This window comes from Lepus europaeus, chromosome 23, assembly GCF_033115175.1.
Source record: "Lepus europaeus isolate LE1 chromosome 23, mLepTim1.pri, whole genome shotgun sequence".
Taxonomy (NCBI): domain Eukaryota; kingdom Metazoa; phylum Chordata; class Mammalia; order Lagomorpha; family Leporidae; genus Lepus; species Lepus europaeus.
The window spans coordinates 29,401,862-29,420,364 of NC_084849.1; the positions used below are offsets into that span (position 1 = coordinate 29,401,862).

Sequence of the window (18,503 nt, forward strand, 5' to 3'; positions counted from 1 at the left end):
CACATATATGCACTTCTGTCTTAGCCTTGTTTCTCCCCAAGAAAAAGCTCTAGAATCGGTCAAAATGAAAATCAGTAGGCAATGTCTTTATTGCTCCTAAAGAGCTGTTTACTTTTAGGGCCTCAACAACATTCTCTTACACCTTCTTGGTTCTCTATATGATCTATGGCGACCACTAGTTCTCAAATGCTGTGAAGTGAGAAACTCCCTCCCTTGAAACCATGATACCCACCAGTAAAACAAAGTGCTGCCTACCTGTTGCCCTGTCCTGGAAACAGATTCTCCTAAAAGCACCGAGCCTGTGACTTTCCACGCCTAGTTGCCTGTTCTGATTTGGCCTTTGAAACAACACTAATATGTGAGCATGGCTACTAAGGCTTCCTTAATGTATGGTGGGTACATACCCAGAATCTCTGAAATGTTCTTCCTACCAGAGGGTGGCCTCCAATGTCAGATCCATCTGACCTAACATAAGGGTAGTAGACATCAATAACCAACACAATCAACAAAAAGCTATTGAAGTGAAACTTCTCACCATTATGCGGAATTTCGATCCTGTTATGCATTTCTGGCTATATATATATATATATATATATAGGTTTACAATTCAGAGACTCAAAACATGTATGTAAGCCTTTTTATTAACCAAAGGTGACAAACAATGTGCATAGATCCTATCAGTTTTGGCTAATTTTACCATTGCTATGCAAAGATTTTATAGTCAGTGATATAAAAGGCAAAAGTGGCCTAATTATACAATCAACATGCAGACTAATGATGGAGCTCCATCATTGGACACATATTTTCAGTCACAACCTGATAACCTAGTACTATTTGATCACATTAAATGATACACTTTGAAACCCTTCTAGCTTTCCGTCATAATCCTCCACCCTGAGCTCCTACCAACTATGATTATCACAAGTATGTATTTCCTGGATATTATAAATGGAATATTTATGTCTTTCACACAGATGAGGCTACTTCAATAAATTTGAGGAAGATGGAATTTAAAAGTATGTTTAGTATGCTCTACATGTTTTAAATGTATGCATATAAGTCTTTAAAATTTTCATAAATGATAAATATGTAAAAATGTGTGGTTTCAAAATTATTCATATGAAAATAAGGTTATCCCATATGGGCACCTGTTCAAGTCCTGGCTGCTCCACTTCCTATCCAGCTCTCTGCTTTGGCCTGGGAAAGCAGTAGAAGATGGCCCAAGCCCTTTGGCCCCTGCACCCGCGTGGGAGACCCAGAAGAAGCTCCTGGCTCCTGGCTTTGGATCGGCACAGCTCTGGCTGTTGCGGCCAGTTGGGGAGTGAACCAGCGGATGGAAGATTTTCTCTCTCTGCCTCGCCTTCTCTTTCTGTGTAACTCTGACTTTCAAGTAAAATAAATCTTTTAAAGAAAGAAAGTTATCTTTTACTTTTGTTTTCCCATAGAGTTTTATAGTGTCTTCATATATAAATCTGTTCCTCTCACTGCTGACATTTGTAGATGAAATCTTGAAATATATTCAGTATTAAAAGTAATAAAGGTGGCCGGCGCCGTGGCTTAACAGGCTAATCCTCCGCCTTGCGGTGCCGGGTTCTAGTCCCGGTTGGGGCGCCGGATTCTATCCCGGTTGCCCCTCTTCCAGGCCAGCTCTCTGCTATGGCCCGGGAGTGCAGTGGAGGATGGCCCAAGTCCTTGGGCCCTGCACCCGCATGGGAGACCAGGAGAAGCACCTGGCTCCTGGCTTCGGATCAGCGCGGTGCGCCGGCCACAGCGGCCATTGGAGGGTGAACCAACGGCAAAAAGGAAGACCTTTCTCTCTGTCTCTCTCTCTCACTATCCACTCTACCTGTCAAAAAAAAAAAAAGTAATAAAGGTGTAGCCTCTTGTTAGGAGCAGTGGACCTGTAAGACATGGAAAAGAGAGCATCCTTGCCCCCCTCTGCATGGTTCCCTGAGGAACCCAAGTGAAGGTACAGTGAGAAGCCATCAGTCTGCAGAGACCTCTCACCAGAAAACAAGTAAACAAGCACCTTGGTATTGGAATCCACAGCTTTCAGAACTGTGAAAAATATAAATTGCCTTTATGTAACCGAGACAATAAGTGGTATTGTCCCATGGTAGCCTCCCAAATTTAACAGACATTGGAGCACCAAATTTGGGTTATTTTTCATAAATATTTTAGCATGTGGAAGTGGTGTTGGGTCCAGATAATGGATTGCAGGCTGGCATGGTTTTAATGAACATACAAGAAATATGAACAAAAAGTTATTCTGCTGTGGTCTCAGATGGGAATGAGAAACATGTTATGGGAACTGGAGAAATGACAATTATGCACATAAATACACTTGGTTCTAGTCTTCTGTGGAAATTCAGACATGTGAGCAATATAACTACATATTTAACTTAGCAGAATTCAAAGACAGAATGGTGTGGTTTCCCCTAAAAATGTAGTAAAATGTAAAAGGCAAGCAATATATTGAAGGTGGACATGATAGGAAAACAGCACAAAAGTGAGGAAAGTTTAAGAAAATTTAGTCTATCCACATCACAAAGCATGAGAATGTATGTTCAGAACAGAACACAAATGCTGTGGCTGGAATAGCACAGACACATACATTATAAATGGAGGAAAATTGGCATGTTGAAGAGAAGGGGAGAGACAGAGGATCTAAAGAAAGGACTTCAGCCTTTTTAGATCCTATTAGATGGAGACAGGGAGCAATTAGAATGTGAAAACATGCTCTCATTAAATAACAGTCAAGAAGACCTCAAAATGATTAGAACTCATAAGGGCCACCTTCTCATGTTTAATTGTCAATGCATTCTTTTTTTTTTGACAGGCAGAGTTGACAGTGAGAGAGAGAGACAGAGAGAAAGGTCTTCCTTTGCCATTGGTTCACCCTCCAATGGCCACTGCGGCCGGCACATCGCGCTGATCCGAAGGCAGGAGCCAGGTGCTTCTCCTGGTCTCCCATGGGGTACAGGGCCCAAGGACTTGGGCCATCCTCCCCTGCACTCCCGGACCACAGCAGAGAGCTGGCCTGGAAGAGGGGCAACCGGGACAGAATCCGGCGCCCTGACCGGGACTAGAACCTGGTGTGCCGGTGCCGCAAGGCGGAGGATTAGCCTGTTAAGCCACAGCGCCGGCCAAGATCCAAGTATTTAAATCATCACCTGCTGCCTCCTCATATGTACATTAGCAGGAAGCTAGAATCAGCAGTGGAGCTGAGTTCAAAAGCAGGTATTCAGACTAGAGTGTGGACATTCCAAGTGTGTTATTAAACACTAAACCAAATACCTTTCCCCAAATAAGCTAATTTTTAAACCTGAATCCATAATACTTGTCCACAACTTTCTATTTCTTCAATCTTGTTACCAACTGTACTTCTATGGAGTAGCCCTATATGACCTACTCTTCATCACCAGTCACTTTTTGCTATAAAAGATGTACAAAATGCTTTCATTCATTTAGACTGATTATTCCAGCCTCTCATATAGCTCAGTGAATTTAACAGGACTATAAAGAGATCAGGACAATATCCAGTAATACACAATGACCTCAGTTTACAAATCGGAGAGCAGTGGGGAGTGATTTCTTGGCTCTATAGAGTTCAAAGTGATATGGAGACCAGCTGGCTCACATTAGCCACCTACTCAGCAGCAATTTCTTCTGTGAACTTACTTCCTCTCCGAACATTTTCTATGTCCTCACTCTCTCTCAGGTATTAGGTCCTAAGTAGGCCACTCATATGTGCTCCTTTCTCAGCCTTGTTTGGGAGGAAGCAAAGCTAAGATAGGAAAACTCAAAGCAGTCAAAACATCTCCTTGCACATCAAGTCATAGATAATAATACAAAGCCCGTACAGTAAACTAGAACTTCAGAATAGAGGAAAACAATACTCCAAGCCAGAGAATGTACAATTACCAAGCACAAGAGATTGTGCCAACATCAGTAAGCAACCTAACCATTGCCTCAGTCAGTGGAACCCATAATCCATGTAGGAATCAAACGCCAAAACTAAAATTCATAGAACTTAGGGGATTTCTGAAAATAACTGTCCTCTCCCTGTCACTGAGGATTCTTTGCAAGTAAAATATTTGACAATGAGCTTTAGGGGAAAGGGATTCATTGAGGCTCTGGTGATTGGAAACATTGGAAAAGCAAAAATTAACATTCCATCTAGACTTAAGAAATGACTTCTAAAGGCACACCACATAACTTATTTTCCTGTAATGATGCTGTTAAGGGAAGAATCGTCATGCATTAATACTTAGATCTGGATCAGGAAGCTACCTGATCAATCTGTTGTTGACCCTACTAACACTTCTGTCAAGTTTCCCAGTCTCTTGGCTTCTACCACCAGAGTTTGTGCTCATTTCTTTCATGGAACATCAGTTACCTTCAGAGTCAAGTAACCAGAGAATCTGGTTACCTGTTGTTACTGTTAGAAATGACCACAAACTTAATAACTCAAAAAGAGAAATAGATTCTATTTGAAGGATGAAAATCCAGTTGCTCTCTCTGGCTCCAGCTGACATGCAGGGAGGTCTGCGCTCCATCCAGTCTCTAGGGAATAATCTGTTCCTTGTCACTTCTAGCATCTGGTGGCATTTGTCATTGCTTGTGGTTATATCACTTTCTTCTTTGCCTTCCTGTTGACATCACTTTTCATTTTCTTTGAGTATCAGTCTATTGCCTTTGGATTGTGATAGTACATGTGATTGAAGCCAGGGCTACATGGAAAGCCCAGGCTAACCCAATCACATATGTAAATATTTTTCAATGTAATACCCCAGGTTTCATGAAAAAAAGTTTATCTGGGAGCCTTGAAAAAATCCTCAGTCATGCAACATTTACAAAATGATAACTGATTAGACTTCAGTCAAAGTTCTTGCATCTGGGCAAAAAGGAATTTATGGGAAAAAAGTAAAAGAAAAAAAGGAATCATGAATGAAAGAGTTTAAAATCGATTGTACAAACTCAGTAATACAGGAAAATTCAGGAAATAAGGAATGTTGTAATTTATAATATTTGTAGTTATCCTCTTATAGAATGAGGGTGATGTGTGGGACAAACACAGTTTGGGTAGTGTCATCTAATCCAGACTTACACACAGATAAATTGAAAATTCTTATGAGTACACAGGTCACCAGAGGCTCATTTTTCATGCTGGACACAACACGCATCTCCCAGGGTTGGAGTACAGTATTAGGGCTGGAGCGTGTGTCAGTTGACATGCCTGTGGTCTCATCACTGCTATGTACTATAAGAATGTGGGGGGAAAGAATCCAAGGCAGATAACAAAAAATGCTAAATGACAAATAATTTTGTAATTGATAAAGATGGTATTTCAAATAAGTGTTGCAGATTGAGTATTTAAATATTTTTAGCAAAATCTATACATGAAAGCACAGTTCATTTACTTGGTCCCACTCACAATAATGGGAAACCAAAAAAACACAGGCTGTACAAGAGAAAACATAATATCTGAAGAAAGATCAGCCAGCCTTGGACACACAGTATTATTCCATCACGTGAATTGCTTAATACTTCCTGAGATGTGAGTCCACAAAGAATGCTTCCAGACACGTTTCATTTTCAGAGAATGTTACATTTGGAATAGCGGGTTACAGGGCCAGATTACAGACTCTTTATTTCTGAGGCTGGAGGCTGCAAGGGGCATGTGGTCTTCAAAGCATGCAGCCCAAATTGAGTTCAGTGGTAAGCTTATAAAGGCAAAACCCACAACCTTTTGGAAGTTAGTTACAAAGCTAGTGTTTAGCCAAACATCTGTTACAGAAGCTAGAGCAGGCAAGGTTCCGCTTAGCTCAGGGCTTTAGCTCATTTCGCAGAACATAATGTAAACAAGCCTTACCAATAACATCCCTACAAGATTAGTATGTGAATAGATGGCAGTTTTGCAACTGGTTAGGAAAAATAGAGCGAAATCAGGACAGGGACAAAATGAAGTCAATTGGATCAAATTGTCATGGAGAGTGAACCAACGGAAGGAAGACCTTTCTCTCTGTCTCTCTCACTGTCTATAACTCTACCTGTCAAATAAATAAATAAATAAATAAATAAATAAAGGAAACAGGTGTACTGGATCAGTAGATGGCACAGGTAAGGCATTCTGGATTTGTTCCTAGACAGCATTTGTGTGGACCGCAAGGCCTTCAGAAAGTTCACTAAGGCACAGTTATGGAGTTCAGCTTTTAGTTTCTCCCTGAGCTTAGAGAGAACAGGAGGAGGACTGTATACATGATTTCATAAGGGGAAAATCCTTCCCACCAGGGGTGCACCTGGATCTGAGAACAAAAATAGTGTCGCCCAGTTTTCACCAGTTACTAAAGTAGACTTAAGCACAATTTTGGGGAAGAAAAAAAATATCAGCTTGACATTAAGTTACAATGTAGGGACAAAACTGATCAAAAGACCTGATTTGCAATCTTTTTCTTTTTCTTTTAGCCTTTTTGGATTGCTTATGATAAAATAAAATAGGGTGGGATACCTAATTTGTTTTTACAGTAAACTGGGAGCTCAAAAGGGTGGAGTCACAACTCCTTTGCTATTCTCATGATAACATTGGGAACTGTAGAGATGTTGGCAGGCACTTAAACCTCAGCAAACATAAACATATTGTAACCCCAATTTCCACCATACCACCCTGACTATTAATCTATCTGACTCCTCACACTCCCCCGCTCCTGGAAAATAGGCCCTAACTTTTGTTAGGGGAACTGGGCAATGCCTGCTCTGGCTGCTTCATGGTGAAAATGGGCAGTCAAGACAGGGTTGCAGCAGGGGTGGTCTCTCCAGGAGGACGCAATGCCAGCTCGGAGACTGCTTCCATCCAGAGTGTCATGTGCATGGCCATTTAGAATTTCTCTGTTTCATGTCTAGAGAAAACAAATCTAATCGCAGATAAAACTCACAGGGTCATAACAAAGGACAAAGTCATTATTAGAGACCTATGAAAGGTGCTGTCTAAACCACCAGCAAGTTCCCCATTGAAAGGCAAATAGAAGCTGACAGCCGGGACCTGATAACAATCAGGTGGGCTAAGGCCTGTTGGGTATACATGAGGTCCAGACCTATCTCTTCACAAGGGGTATTGGAAGAGACATCCTAAGGGAGGTGTGAAGCTCCTTGGGGAAGGTACCCTGTTGACCTCATTACCTAGCTGGCCTGGGAGCAGACCTGCCCTGAGTAGAAGGCAGGTGGCATCCCTACAAGGAAATTTACAGTCCTGTCTGCAATGTTGTTGACTCTACTTGGCCTTCTCCTGAACAGTGCTGGTTACTTGGGAACCTGGGCTGAGTAAGGGGCTTATTTTTTTCCCTGAGGGCCAACAGCATCTCCGGCTCTGGCTCAGCAGTCCTTTAACCCCTAGGGCAGTTCCATTTCCAGTGACCCAGCTCTTGGCTGGCAGAGATGTCAGGGCTCTTCATAAGCTGACTTCTGTGTCCATCTGATGCCTGGATTTCCACAATGAACATGCCACTGGTGGTGGACATGCGTGTTGGGTCTCCTTGATGGCAGATCACTCTATAAGCAGCCATTAATTGGCTGCCACCTGTATTTGCACCTTCTGCTGCCTAGCTTGCTCCTCTTTCCTCATGGTTCCTGGTGAAGGAGACCATGGAGGCAGCCTTTACGAGGATGCAAGTGGAGGGGTTGCTCAGTCCCATTCCTAACCCTTGGTGGCCTGAGCTAGAAATCTACAGTCACAGGCATGTTCTGATGGTGCTTTTTCTACCAGGTAGACAATGCCCATGAGGAAAGCTATGTCCTCACTTTAACATCAAACATGATGTCCACCTTATCTATAAAATTGGAAGTCATTGATAAAACTTTCTCTCCCTTCTTTTGGTTTTGAAAAGGGAGATTTTGCCAGTTTTCTGTGCCTATGACAAAGTAAGTCTAGCTGCGAAATAATAATTTAATAATTATTTTATAATTAATAATTTATGACATCAGTGATCATCCGAGGCTCTTGTCATGGGCTGCCAAGGCTATTTATTTGAAAGAGTTAGAGAGGTCTTCCATCTGCTGGTTCACTCCCCAGATGGCTGCAACAGCTGGAGCTGTACTGATCCAAAGCCAGGAGCCAGGAGCTTCTTCTGGGTATCCCACGTGGGTGCAGGGTCTCAAAGACGTGGGCCATCTTCTATTGCTATCCCAGGCCATAGCAGAGAGCTGGATCAGAAGAGGAGCAGCCAGGATTAGAAACCGTGCCTATATGGGATGTTGGTGCTGCAAGCCAGGGCTTTAACCTGTTGCACCATAGCACCAGCCCCAAAATATGTTTTTTCTTTTTTCCTTTTTGACAGGCAGAGTGGACAGTGAGAGAGAGAAAGAGACAGAGGGAAAGGTCTTCCTTGTCCGTTGGTTCAACCCCCAATGGCCGCTGCAGCTGGCGCACCGTGCTGATCCGAAGCCAGGAGCCAGGTGCTTCTCCTGGTCTCTGATGTGGGTGCAGGGCCCAAGGATTTGGGCCATCCTCCACTGCCTTCCCGGGCCACAGCAGAGAGCTGGACTGGAAGAGGAGCAACCGGGACAGAATCCAGCGCCCCAGCCGGGACTAGAACCTGGTGTGCTGGCGCCACAGGCGGAGGATTAGCTTATTGAGCCGTGGTGCCGGCCCAAAATATGTTTTTTCTTAAAAACATTACCATCAATGTTTCTTTCCCTATTAATAATCTGAATTAACTGTATATGTTCTAAGTTGGAACCTGTAGTACTATTGGTTTTATCTGCTTACAGAGTTGTACTAAAGTATTGAATACAATAGAGGCCAGGGAAAAAGAAGACTTTTGGAACTTGGAACTTAAAAGAGGGCACATTTAAACACAGAACCAACAATGTTTTAGCTTCATGAGCAGTGAATCTGATTTTCAGTGTTTGGAGAACACAAAATTGTTAATGACAAAAGACTTCAACCCTTTAAAAATCTCCAAATTAATACGACATGTTCTAAATTAACATAACACACCAAGTCTCAGTCTTGGTTTCTTTCTTTTTCTTTTTTAAAAAAGATTTATTTTATTTTATTGAAAGACAGAGTTATAGAGAGAGGTGGCGGGGGGCGGGGGAGGGAGTGTCTTCCATCCACTGGTTCACTCCCCGAATCCGAATCCAGGAGCCAGGAGCTTCTTCCGGGTCTCCCAAACAGGTGCAGGGGCCCAGGGACTTGGGCCATCTTCTCCTATTCTAGGCCAAGCAGAGAGCTGGATCAGAAGAGGAGCAGCTGGGAGTAGAACTGGTGCCCATATGGGATGCCAGTGCTTCAGGCCAGGGCTTTAACTCACTGTGCCACAGAGCAGCCACAGCCTTGGTTTCTTTCAAGCAGTGTTGAGCTATTTTTCATAGACAGTTTGTGAAAACATATGTTAACAACCCCGAATTATTTTTCCACAGAATATAAGGTGCTAAGAGTACCAATTTAGACATATTTATCTCATTTGCCTTTACCCAATTTACATTTAGCAATTACACATAGATGACTTAAAAAATTTCTTCAATCTGGTCTCCATTCTCCTTGAGTGATCCCTTCCTGATCCTAAGACTGCTTGTCTCCTCCCTTATGTGAAGAGAGTGATCATAAATTGTTGACAATCAGCCCAAGCTGGATGGTGGGTATTAAAGACTGGCTCTGGGAGACTGAATAAGCCAGTGGCTTTTCAGAGAAAGGAGGACTTTGTGTTTTCCAGTTATACAGATTGCTTGTGGAGAATGGGACAAACACAACAGGTCACCCCGTGGTTTCTGTCTGCCAGGAAAACTTCCTCCAAGGGACGATGTTCTCACCATGGTGGTTTCTTGTCTTCCCCTTGCCTGGACATGACTTTGGGTGAGGCGTTGAAGCGATGGGCCACTGGTTCCTTTGTCCCCATTCCTTGACTCCCCCTCCCATGCCACACTGGGGCTACACGAGGGTAGAGATCGTCTGATCCAGGCTTGGTGGAAGGACTGGGGGTTTCATTGGTGGGTCTCTTTTAGTGGCAGATTTGTGTCAAGCAACAAGAATATGTACTCCAGTTCTTAGGAAAATAGCATTTACCCAAGGGGCTGGATTCTAGACCAGGGCCATCCATTGGTTAATATATGGGAATTGTTCAGGGTTGCTGGGATTCCATCACAATATCCCAAAAGTCTTGGGCCAGGTGAGGATCAAAAGATCTGGTGTCTGGCCAATCCACCCCAAAATGGGTCACTCAAGTTCACAGAAGGTCCTCACATCACCTCAGGTTAGCTCTTTTTTTTTTTTAAAAGAGATTTATTTATTTACCTGAAAGTCAGAGTTACACAGAGAAGGAGGGGCAGAGAGAGAGAGAGAGAGAGAGAGAGAGAGAGAGAGAGAGTTTTCCATTCATTGGTTCACTCCCCAGATAGCTGCAATGGCAAGAACTGCACTGATCCTAAGCCAGGATCCCTGAGTTTCTTTCTTTCTTTCCTTTTATTTAAAATTTTTTTTTTCTGCAGATATTTTCTTTTACTCTTTTTTAAAAAGATTTATTTATTTGAAAGACAGAGTTACAGAGAGAGGAGAGGCAGAGAGAGAGGGAGGTCTTCCATCCACTGGTTTGCTCCCCAGATGGCTGCAATGGCCAGAGCTGAGCTGATCCGAAGCTGGGAGCCAGGAGCTTCTTCCGGGTTTCCCACGCAGGTGCAGGGGCCCAAGGACTTGGACCATCTGCCACTGCTTTCCCAGGCTATAGCACAGAGCTGGAAGATCCAGGAGTTTCCTCCGGGTCTCCCACACGGGTGCAAGGCCCCAAGGATTTGGGCCATCTTCTACTGCTTTCCCAGGCCACAGCAAGAGCTGGATCAGAAATGGAAAAGCCAGAGCTCAAACCGGTGTCCACATGGATGCCAGCACTGCTGGTGGCAGCTTTACCCACTACGCCACAGATTAGCTTAATGCCATAATCATACCCATTTACCAAATCCTCTTTGGAATGCTGTAACATATACCCTAGAGGGGTCTTGGCCTTACTGGGTCCTCCCCTGAAAAGTATGCACAGAGGGATTGTAGTGATGAGAAAAGTGACAAGCAAGACATTGAGAACTAGGAAAATAGAGAGACTTAGACTAGGTTGGCCACCTGACAGGGACAAGACAAGTCTCCTGGGGATCAGTTGGGAGCCCGGCAGCACTCACAGAAGATGTGAACGTGACAAGTTTGAGGAGACCAAAGGGAGTTAAAATGACCAGAATCCAGATCATTAGACAGAAGCAAGGCCAGGAAAAGATACAAAGAGAGATTCCAGTGGGAATGAAGTCCGGAAGGAGCCCCTGGTCATAAACGTCAGTAATCCAGTCACAGAGATGATCAAATGACAGAGGCTGGAAAGAATCAGGAAATATCTTCCTGCAGGGCAAAGACAAAAAGACAAAAATGACAAGACAAACAAGAGGGCCAGTATGGCAGAACTGAAACAGGAGGCTCCCATTCCATCGTAGGTGGCTCATGGAGGGGATTTTGACCATGTCCAGTCCTCCACTGTCTACTAGAAGAACCAGTTCCCAGTAAAACAGATAAGTGAGACTCACCTCAGGGGTCTCTGACTGACTCCTGAAAATGAAGAGAGGTCAGCACTCTGCCTTCTGGCTGTCAGAGCTCCCAAGGTTGTCTCACAGCCCTGGAATGTCTCCGGTGGTGCCTCCTCAGAGAACAAGAGTACCCAGGGCAGAGAGGCTGCTGGCTGGTCAGTATCTGAACAGAGTGCTGATGTACACAAACTTCCTGGGGCCTCCAAGTGTTATATTTGGAACAACAGTGAGTTACAGAAGATGCCAAATTATGGAGTCTTTATTTTTGAAAGCTGGCAGCTGCAAGGCAGCATGTACCCTTTAGTGTGTTATGAACTGTAACTTGCAGCCAAAGGCTTTTCCACAGTCATTACATTGATGAGGTTTCTCCCCTGTGTGGACTCTCTGATGTCTGCTGAGGCCTGACTTGTACAAAAAGGCTTTTCCACAGTGATTACATTGCTTAGATTTTTTTTTCCTGTGTGAATTCTCTGATGTGGTGTGAGTTGTGATTTATAGCAAAAGGCTTTTCCACAGTCATTACATTCATGATGTTCATCTCCTGTGTGAATTCTCTGATGTCTTATAAGGTTTGATTTTTGGGGAAAGGTTTTTCCACACTCATTACATTCTGAGGTTTGTTCTGCCTGTGAATTTTCTGATGTCTAATGAGATCTGACTTCTGGTAAGTGGTTTTGACACATTCATTACTCACATTGCTCCTGGTCATCTTTTAGCATTTACTTATTTGCTTACTTACTTAAGAGCCAGAGAGACAGAGAGTGAGACACAAAGAGAGACTGAAACAGAGTTGCCAATCACAGGCTCGGTCTTCCAATGTTCCCAACAACCTATCATTTTCTTACCTATCTGAGAGGCACAGAGATAGAGAAAAAGGGGAAAGAGCCAGTTCACATATACTGGTTCAGTCTTGAGCTACATAGAAGAGCAGGCTCTGTGGCTGGCCAAAACCATGAGTGAGAACTCCATCTAAGCAACTAGTAAGAAACCAGTTTCTATAAGTTGTCCCAGAAGGAAAATGTAGGAAAGTGTAGAGAAGGACAAGTTAAAGTCGGTGAATGTATCTAAGCTAGAAGAAAACCCTTAGTGACATAAGAAAAGTACTGGAACCTTGTTAAATCAAACAACATATTCACCAAGAACAAAAGAGTTACATACTGCTATCCCTAGATACTCTACAATGCTCGTGTCTGATGTAACAAATTGGCTGTTGACAGCAGTAACACTCGTGAAAGATTAGTGGGAAAGCACCAGCCAACATCGGCTGCACTCTTCCTGCCGTGGACTCCCTGCCCATTGTGTGCAGACTGACCTGGAAGGCTCTGATGTAGGTCTTCTTCCAATATCCATGGCTCTCCTCCTTGCTCCAACTTGAAGATCAGCTCAGGTTTGGTAACGCAGTACCCTATTCATGGAAACAATGTAAGACTTTGTGAAATCACTATCCTGGATTGTTCAAAGGGCTACGGCCTGGTACAATAGCTATGCAACAAATGTTCCAAGTTGAATCCTCTCCTACATGGTGGTCATTCATATTATTCATGGACTCACATTCTACATCTGCCCATCATCAAATTTTATGCAGTGTTGACTTGTTTGTCAGAGAGCAAGGAAGTGTTACCACTGGGCTTGTGATGGTGTCACTCACCCAAGGAGAGCAGGCTGCTGTAGATCTCCAGCATCACCTCCCTGTACAGGATCTTCTGTGCAGGGGTCATGGTCTGCCATTCCTCCAAGGTGAAATACACCACCAGGTCTTCAAATGCCACCACCTCCTGGAGCACAACACTTTGGTCAGCATTTCCACTGTGTCACAAAACAAACACTGACAGTTGTGTGCCTTGTAGAGGCCATGGAGGAAAAGACGGATGTGGTCACATTTGAGAGCTGCTGAGCACTGGACAGGCACACAGAATCACTCAGCAGGGAGTCACACTGTGAATCAGATCACAAAGGGCCTCAGCTGTCAAGGGGAACTGCAAAGTGGCTGAACAGGGGCCCAGACGGACACTGGGTGAGCCATGCTAAGGAGAAGAATGTAGGAGTATTCAGGGGAAAACACAAGAAACCATCCATCCTACGATGGAACGAACATGAAGGATATACAGTCAAACTCTACACACAGTTACATCAAAGATGGCAGAAAAATGGATTTATAAAGAGAGAGCAGGAGCTAGCTTAGTGCTCACGATGCCAGCTAAGCTGCCCTCGCTCAGAGTGCTCAGGCTGGTTTTCCAGTACAGCTCCAGTTCCCAGCACCAGCTAATGCAGACCTGCAGAAGCAGCAATGCTGCCACCACCGAGGGAGGCCTCAAAGCCACTCCTGACTCCCGGCTTCAATCCTATGCACCTCGACGCGGTGGGGTTATTCAGGGAGTGAATAAGCGCATGGGATCTCTCTGTATCTCTCTCCTTCCAATTTCTCTATCAAGCATGTAAATACTTTTAAATAAAGGAGGAGATTCAAGTATGCCAAAGAATAGAAAATAGCTTTTGGCTTTATCTATGGTTATTCTACAGATAAACATTGGAAGACTTGAAATAACACCAAATTAAAGTGAAAACAATCCAATTATTTGCCAAACACCAAACTTTGGGAAATCTGCAGAACAATCCACATGTGACTAGGTCAGGGAAATGTACAGAGATTTGTTTAAGAGCCTGCAGGAAGCTTGTGATGCAGCAGTAACGTCTCCATTTGCAATGCTGGTATCCCGAGGGAACAGATGACTGGTGTCCTGGCTGTTCCAACTCTGATCCAGCTCCTTGCCAAGGTCCTGAAAAGCAGCGAAGGTGGCCTGAGTATTTAGAACACTTGCACCAATGTGGGAGACCTCAGTGGAGTTTCAGGCTCCAGGTTTAGGCCTGGTGCAGTCCCAGCCATTGTGGCCATTTGATGAGTGAAGCAATGCATGCAAAATATCTTTCACTCTGTCTCCACTTCTCTCAATTTTTATAACTCTGCCTTTCAAATAAATAAATTAAACTTAAACATTAAAAGAATCTACAGTAGATTCTTTTCCCCACACATTCCTGATTCTATCCATGAATCAAGTGCAGCTCCTCAGATCTGTTAAGGACTGCATTACGCTAACAATTTAAAAACAAACTTAACTGATTTGTGTTTTAGCACTAGGTACTCCTTACCCTTGCAGAATGGTGTTATTTTCAGAGTGACACTAAATCCTTGCTGACTACATCATCTATGTGACAATAAAAAACTGTTTCAGAAATAATGACCCCCAAAATTTAGCATATTGTATTCTAACTTTCAACTCATAGCTTGAAAAAAAAAATCATTTTTGCTATGGCAACAGGAAGACGGGAGACAGAGTTGTCTTATCTTAGATGACTGTAATGTTTCATAACCAAGCCAGATTCTTCACTCCCCTTACTTGTATATATTCCCTGAGAATACATGTTATGTTTACTTTTTATATTTTTCTTTTTAATTAATAAACTATTATAAATCTCTGAAAATAAAAACTGACAACTGTTGTAGAATTAAGAAAAACATTTGCAGTTGTGTATTATTTTTCTTTGCTTTTGGAAATATGTGGAGGTACCAGTGGAGAACGTTAATGGAAGCAGCTATAAGGAAATTTAACTGGCTTCCTTCTACATGGAACTCTGAAAAAATATATCAGATTCAATAAAGAATAGTGAGTACATTGAAGTAACACCTTGAGAGTAGGGACTCCATTTGGAGCACCTGAGACTCCATTCTGGGAAGGCACCCCCCCACCATGAGACTCTGAAACTATTATCTAAAATAGTTAGACAGTAGCAGTCCACTACATCACACTTGGCAGAGCTTAGAAACCCCCAGCATGATCGCTCAAGCTTGAAAGTAGATAGGCTGCACCTGGGTTAATGATAAAAACGTAGTTTGTCTATGTCCTACATATGATTAAACCAATATTTATAATTGATATTGTTAAGATTATAACTGGTGTTGTCAAGATTATAATTGATATCAATTTCACATAGGTTTCAGGTCAGCTTCACCACATTAACTATGTACTCCCCCTTGATCGTAGCAATCATGTATTCCCCTCCTGATTTTGTGGTCTTTGCTTTTATGAACCCTGTTGCTTTGGGCTTCAGGGTCAAGAGTACTTCGGGGCATGAGCCCACTCTCGGCCTCTGCCAATAAAAGACTAAAACTTTCCAGTGTGTGGCGCTCAGGCACAACATTTCAGAGGCCTCAGCGAGATCTGGAGACCACTCCTGGGAAGATCTCGCTCTGATCCCCAGTTTGGTGTTCTGGCCATAGGGGAGGCGCCCCCTGATGATGTTCCAGGGCCCTGTGTCCTGATCCACTGACCAGGGAGGCTCAGCTCAACCTCTTCACCAACCAGTTGGCCCTATGTCCTCTGGTAAGCAGACTCCTGTTTTCTGGTGGCGTCTTCCGGGTATTGGAGGTCTGACAAGATGCCAGTACAGTCTCTGTTCTGTTTGACCGTGATGGCGTTAGGATGGGAGACTCTGATCTGGTTAAAGGAAGTCCTTTCCTGGATCTAGGTTGTTTTCTCTCATGGTGCCAGTTGTCATTACTGTTACTTTTGTCTCTGACTTCTACTTAAAATGTTAGGACAAGAGACTCTGGTCTGGTTAAAAAGTTTTACTGTTACTGTGTTTGTTGTTTTTGTCATCTGTGTTTTGTGTATTGTTTTTGTTATTTGCGTATTGTGTTTGTCATTTCTGTCAGTTGTGTTTTGTTGTCTTTGCGTGGAGAGATGGGGGGGCAACTGATTCATGATCTTGCACCCCGCTGCAGTGCATGTTAAAGAACTTTAGAGAAGGTTTCTCCGGAGATTATGGTGCAAAGTGCTCCCCCCAGATTCTCCAAAGTCTCTGTGAAGTGGAATGGCCATATTTGGTAGTGGACTGGCCACCCACTGGGTCTTATGATCACTTGCTTGTTAAGTTTGGAAAAAGGCATCATGGTCACCCTGATCAATTTCCATATATTGATCAATGGTTAAATCTTGTTCTTAATCCTCCAAATTGGCTCCAAAGTGGCTTGTTAACCTGCCCTCAGAAATTCTTAGTGACACAGACAAAGGCCCTTGTCCAAAAATCGTCTGAAGTTCCAAAAGAGGCCCACAATTCTTACCCCAGATCCTGAAGGCCCCCTCCTGCCTCCTCCTTACCTTTCTGCCCCTCTTTCAACACCTCCACCCTCCCCGTTGCCCCAGCATCCTCCTTCCCCACCCCTTGCTGCTCCCTCAACCCTTTCCCCATCCTCCAAAGAGGCTTCTCCAGCTGACAGGTTCTCTTCGGGAACAATGGAGGGCTCACCCCCTCTCCACTGTCGCCTTCAGCCTCCTGCCCAAGGCCCTACCCCACTCCTGCCTCTGCGCCAGGTTGCCCAAAACCCCAGTTTGGAGCAGCCCAGCCACCCGTTCTTGGTTTATGCACCCTTCTCTACTGCTGATCTTTACAAATGAAAAACTCACAATCCCCCCTTTTCTGGTAAGTTGTAAACCTTGACTTCTCTAATCGAGTCTATCTTCATTCCCACCTCCCAACGTGGGATGACTGCCAGCAGCTCCTAACTCTTTACCTCAGAGGACAGGGAACACGTCCAGTCAGAAGCGCACAGGGCTCTCCTTGCCACCCTCCCCAGAACAGGGGAGGAAAACACAATCGATTGGAAGTGGCCTTTCCTACTGTTAGGCCAGACTGGGACCCCAACTCGGGGCTAGGGTTTCAGGTGTTGACCACCTAGCACCGTCATCTCCTAGCCAGGATTAGAGGGGCAGCATGAAAACTTATTAATCTGTCTAGGGTCACAGAGGTTGTCCAGGGGCCATGGGAGTCTCCCGGGGTTTTCCTGGAGAGGCTCTGGGAGGCTTATTTAACATCCACCCCATTTGACCCCTTGGCCCTGGAGAATGGCCATGCCCTCAATCTGCCTTTTGCCTCCCAGTCATCCCCAGACATCCGGAAAAAGTTACAGAAACTAGATGGTTTTGCTGGTATGAATACTTCTCAATTGCTTAAAACAGCTAAAAGGTGTACAATAATAGGGATGCTGAAAAACAAAGACAATTAACTATAAATATAGATAAAATAGCTAAAAACAAGTCCAAGTGATGGAGGCTGCTTTCAGAGAGGCAGGATTAGGATATAGACCGCTAGAAGATGCTGCTCTACCACGAATGGATAAGAAGCCAAAATCAGTCATACAACAAAAAAGAAACAACAGGCCTTAAATAAAGACCAATGTGCTGGGGTCGGTGCTGTGGCACAGCATGTTAAAGCCCTGGCCTGAAAGCGCTGGTGTCCCATATGGGCACTGGTTCTAGTCCCAGCTGCCCCACTTCTGATCCAGCTCTCTGCTATGGCCTGGGTTAGCAGTAGAAGATGACCCAAGTCCTTGGGCCCCTGCACCTGCATGGGAGACTCGGAAGAAGCTCCTGGCTCTTGGCTTTGGATTGGTGCAGCTCCGGCTGTTGCGGCCAATTGGGGAGTGAACCAGCGGATGGAAGACCTCTCTCTCTGTATCTCTTCCTCTCCTCTGTGTAACTCTGAGTTTCAAATAAAAAAAAATATATATATATATTTGACAGGCAGAGTGGATAGTGAGAGAGAGAGAGACAGAGAGAAAGGTCTTCCTTTTGCTATTGGTTCACCCTACAATGGCCGCTGTGGCCAGCATGCTGTGGCCGGCGCACTGCGCTAATCCGAAGCCAGGAGCCAGGTGCTTTTCCTGGTCTCCCATGGGGTGCAGGGCCCAAGGACTTGGGCCATCCTCCACTGCACTCCCGGGCCATAGCAGAGAGCTGGCCTGGAAGAGGGGCAACTGGGATAGAATCCGGCGCCCCAACCGGGACTAGAACCCGGTGTGCTGGCGCCGCAGGTGGAGGATTAGCCTGTTAAGCCACGGCGCCGGCAATAAATATATTTTTAAAAAGACACTTTCTTCTCTATCTGGCACC

The 18,503-nt window shown here is 44.3% G+C and overlaps 1 protein-coding gene across 1 annotated transcript in view; it reads right to left on the bottom strand.

The window, feature by feature from the left end:
• LOC133752063 (protein FAM246C) overlaps positions 1-13,274 on the bottom strand; it is a 31,008-nt gene extending 17,734 nt beyond the window's left edge. The window contains exon 1 of the mRNA XM_062182335.1: positions 13,205-13,274. Coding sequence (XP_062038319.1) covers positions 13,205-13,274 — 70 coding nt within the window. The remainder of the gene's footprint in view (positions 1-13,204) is intronic.
• Positions 13,275-18,503: the final 5,229 nt, after the last annotated feature.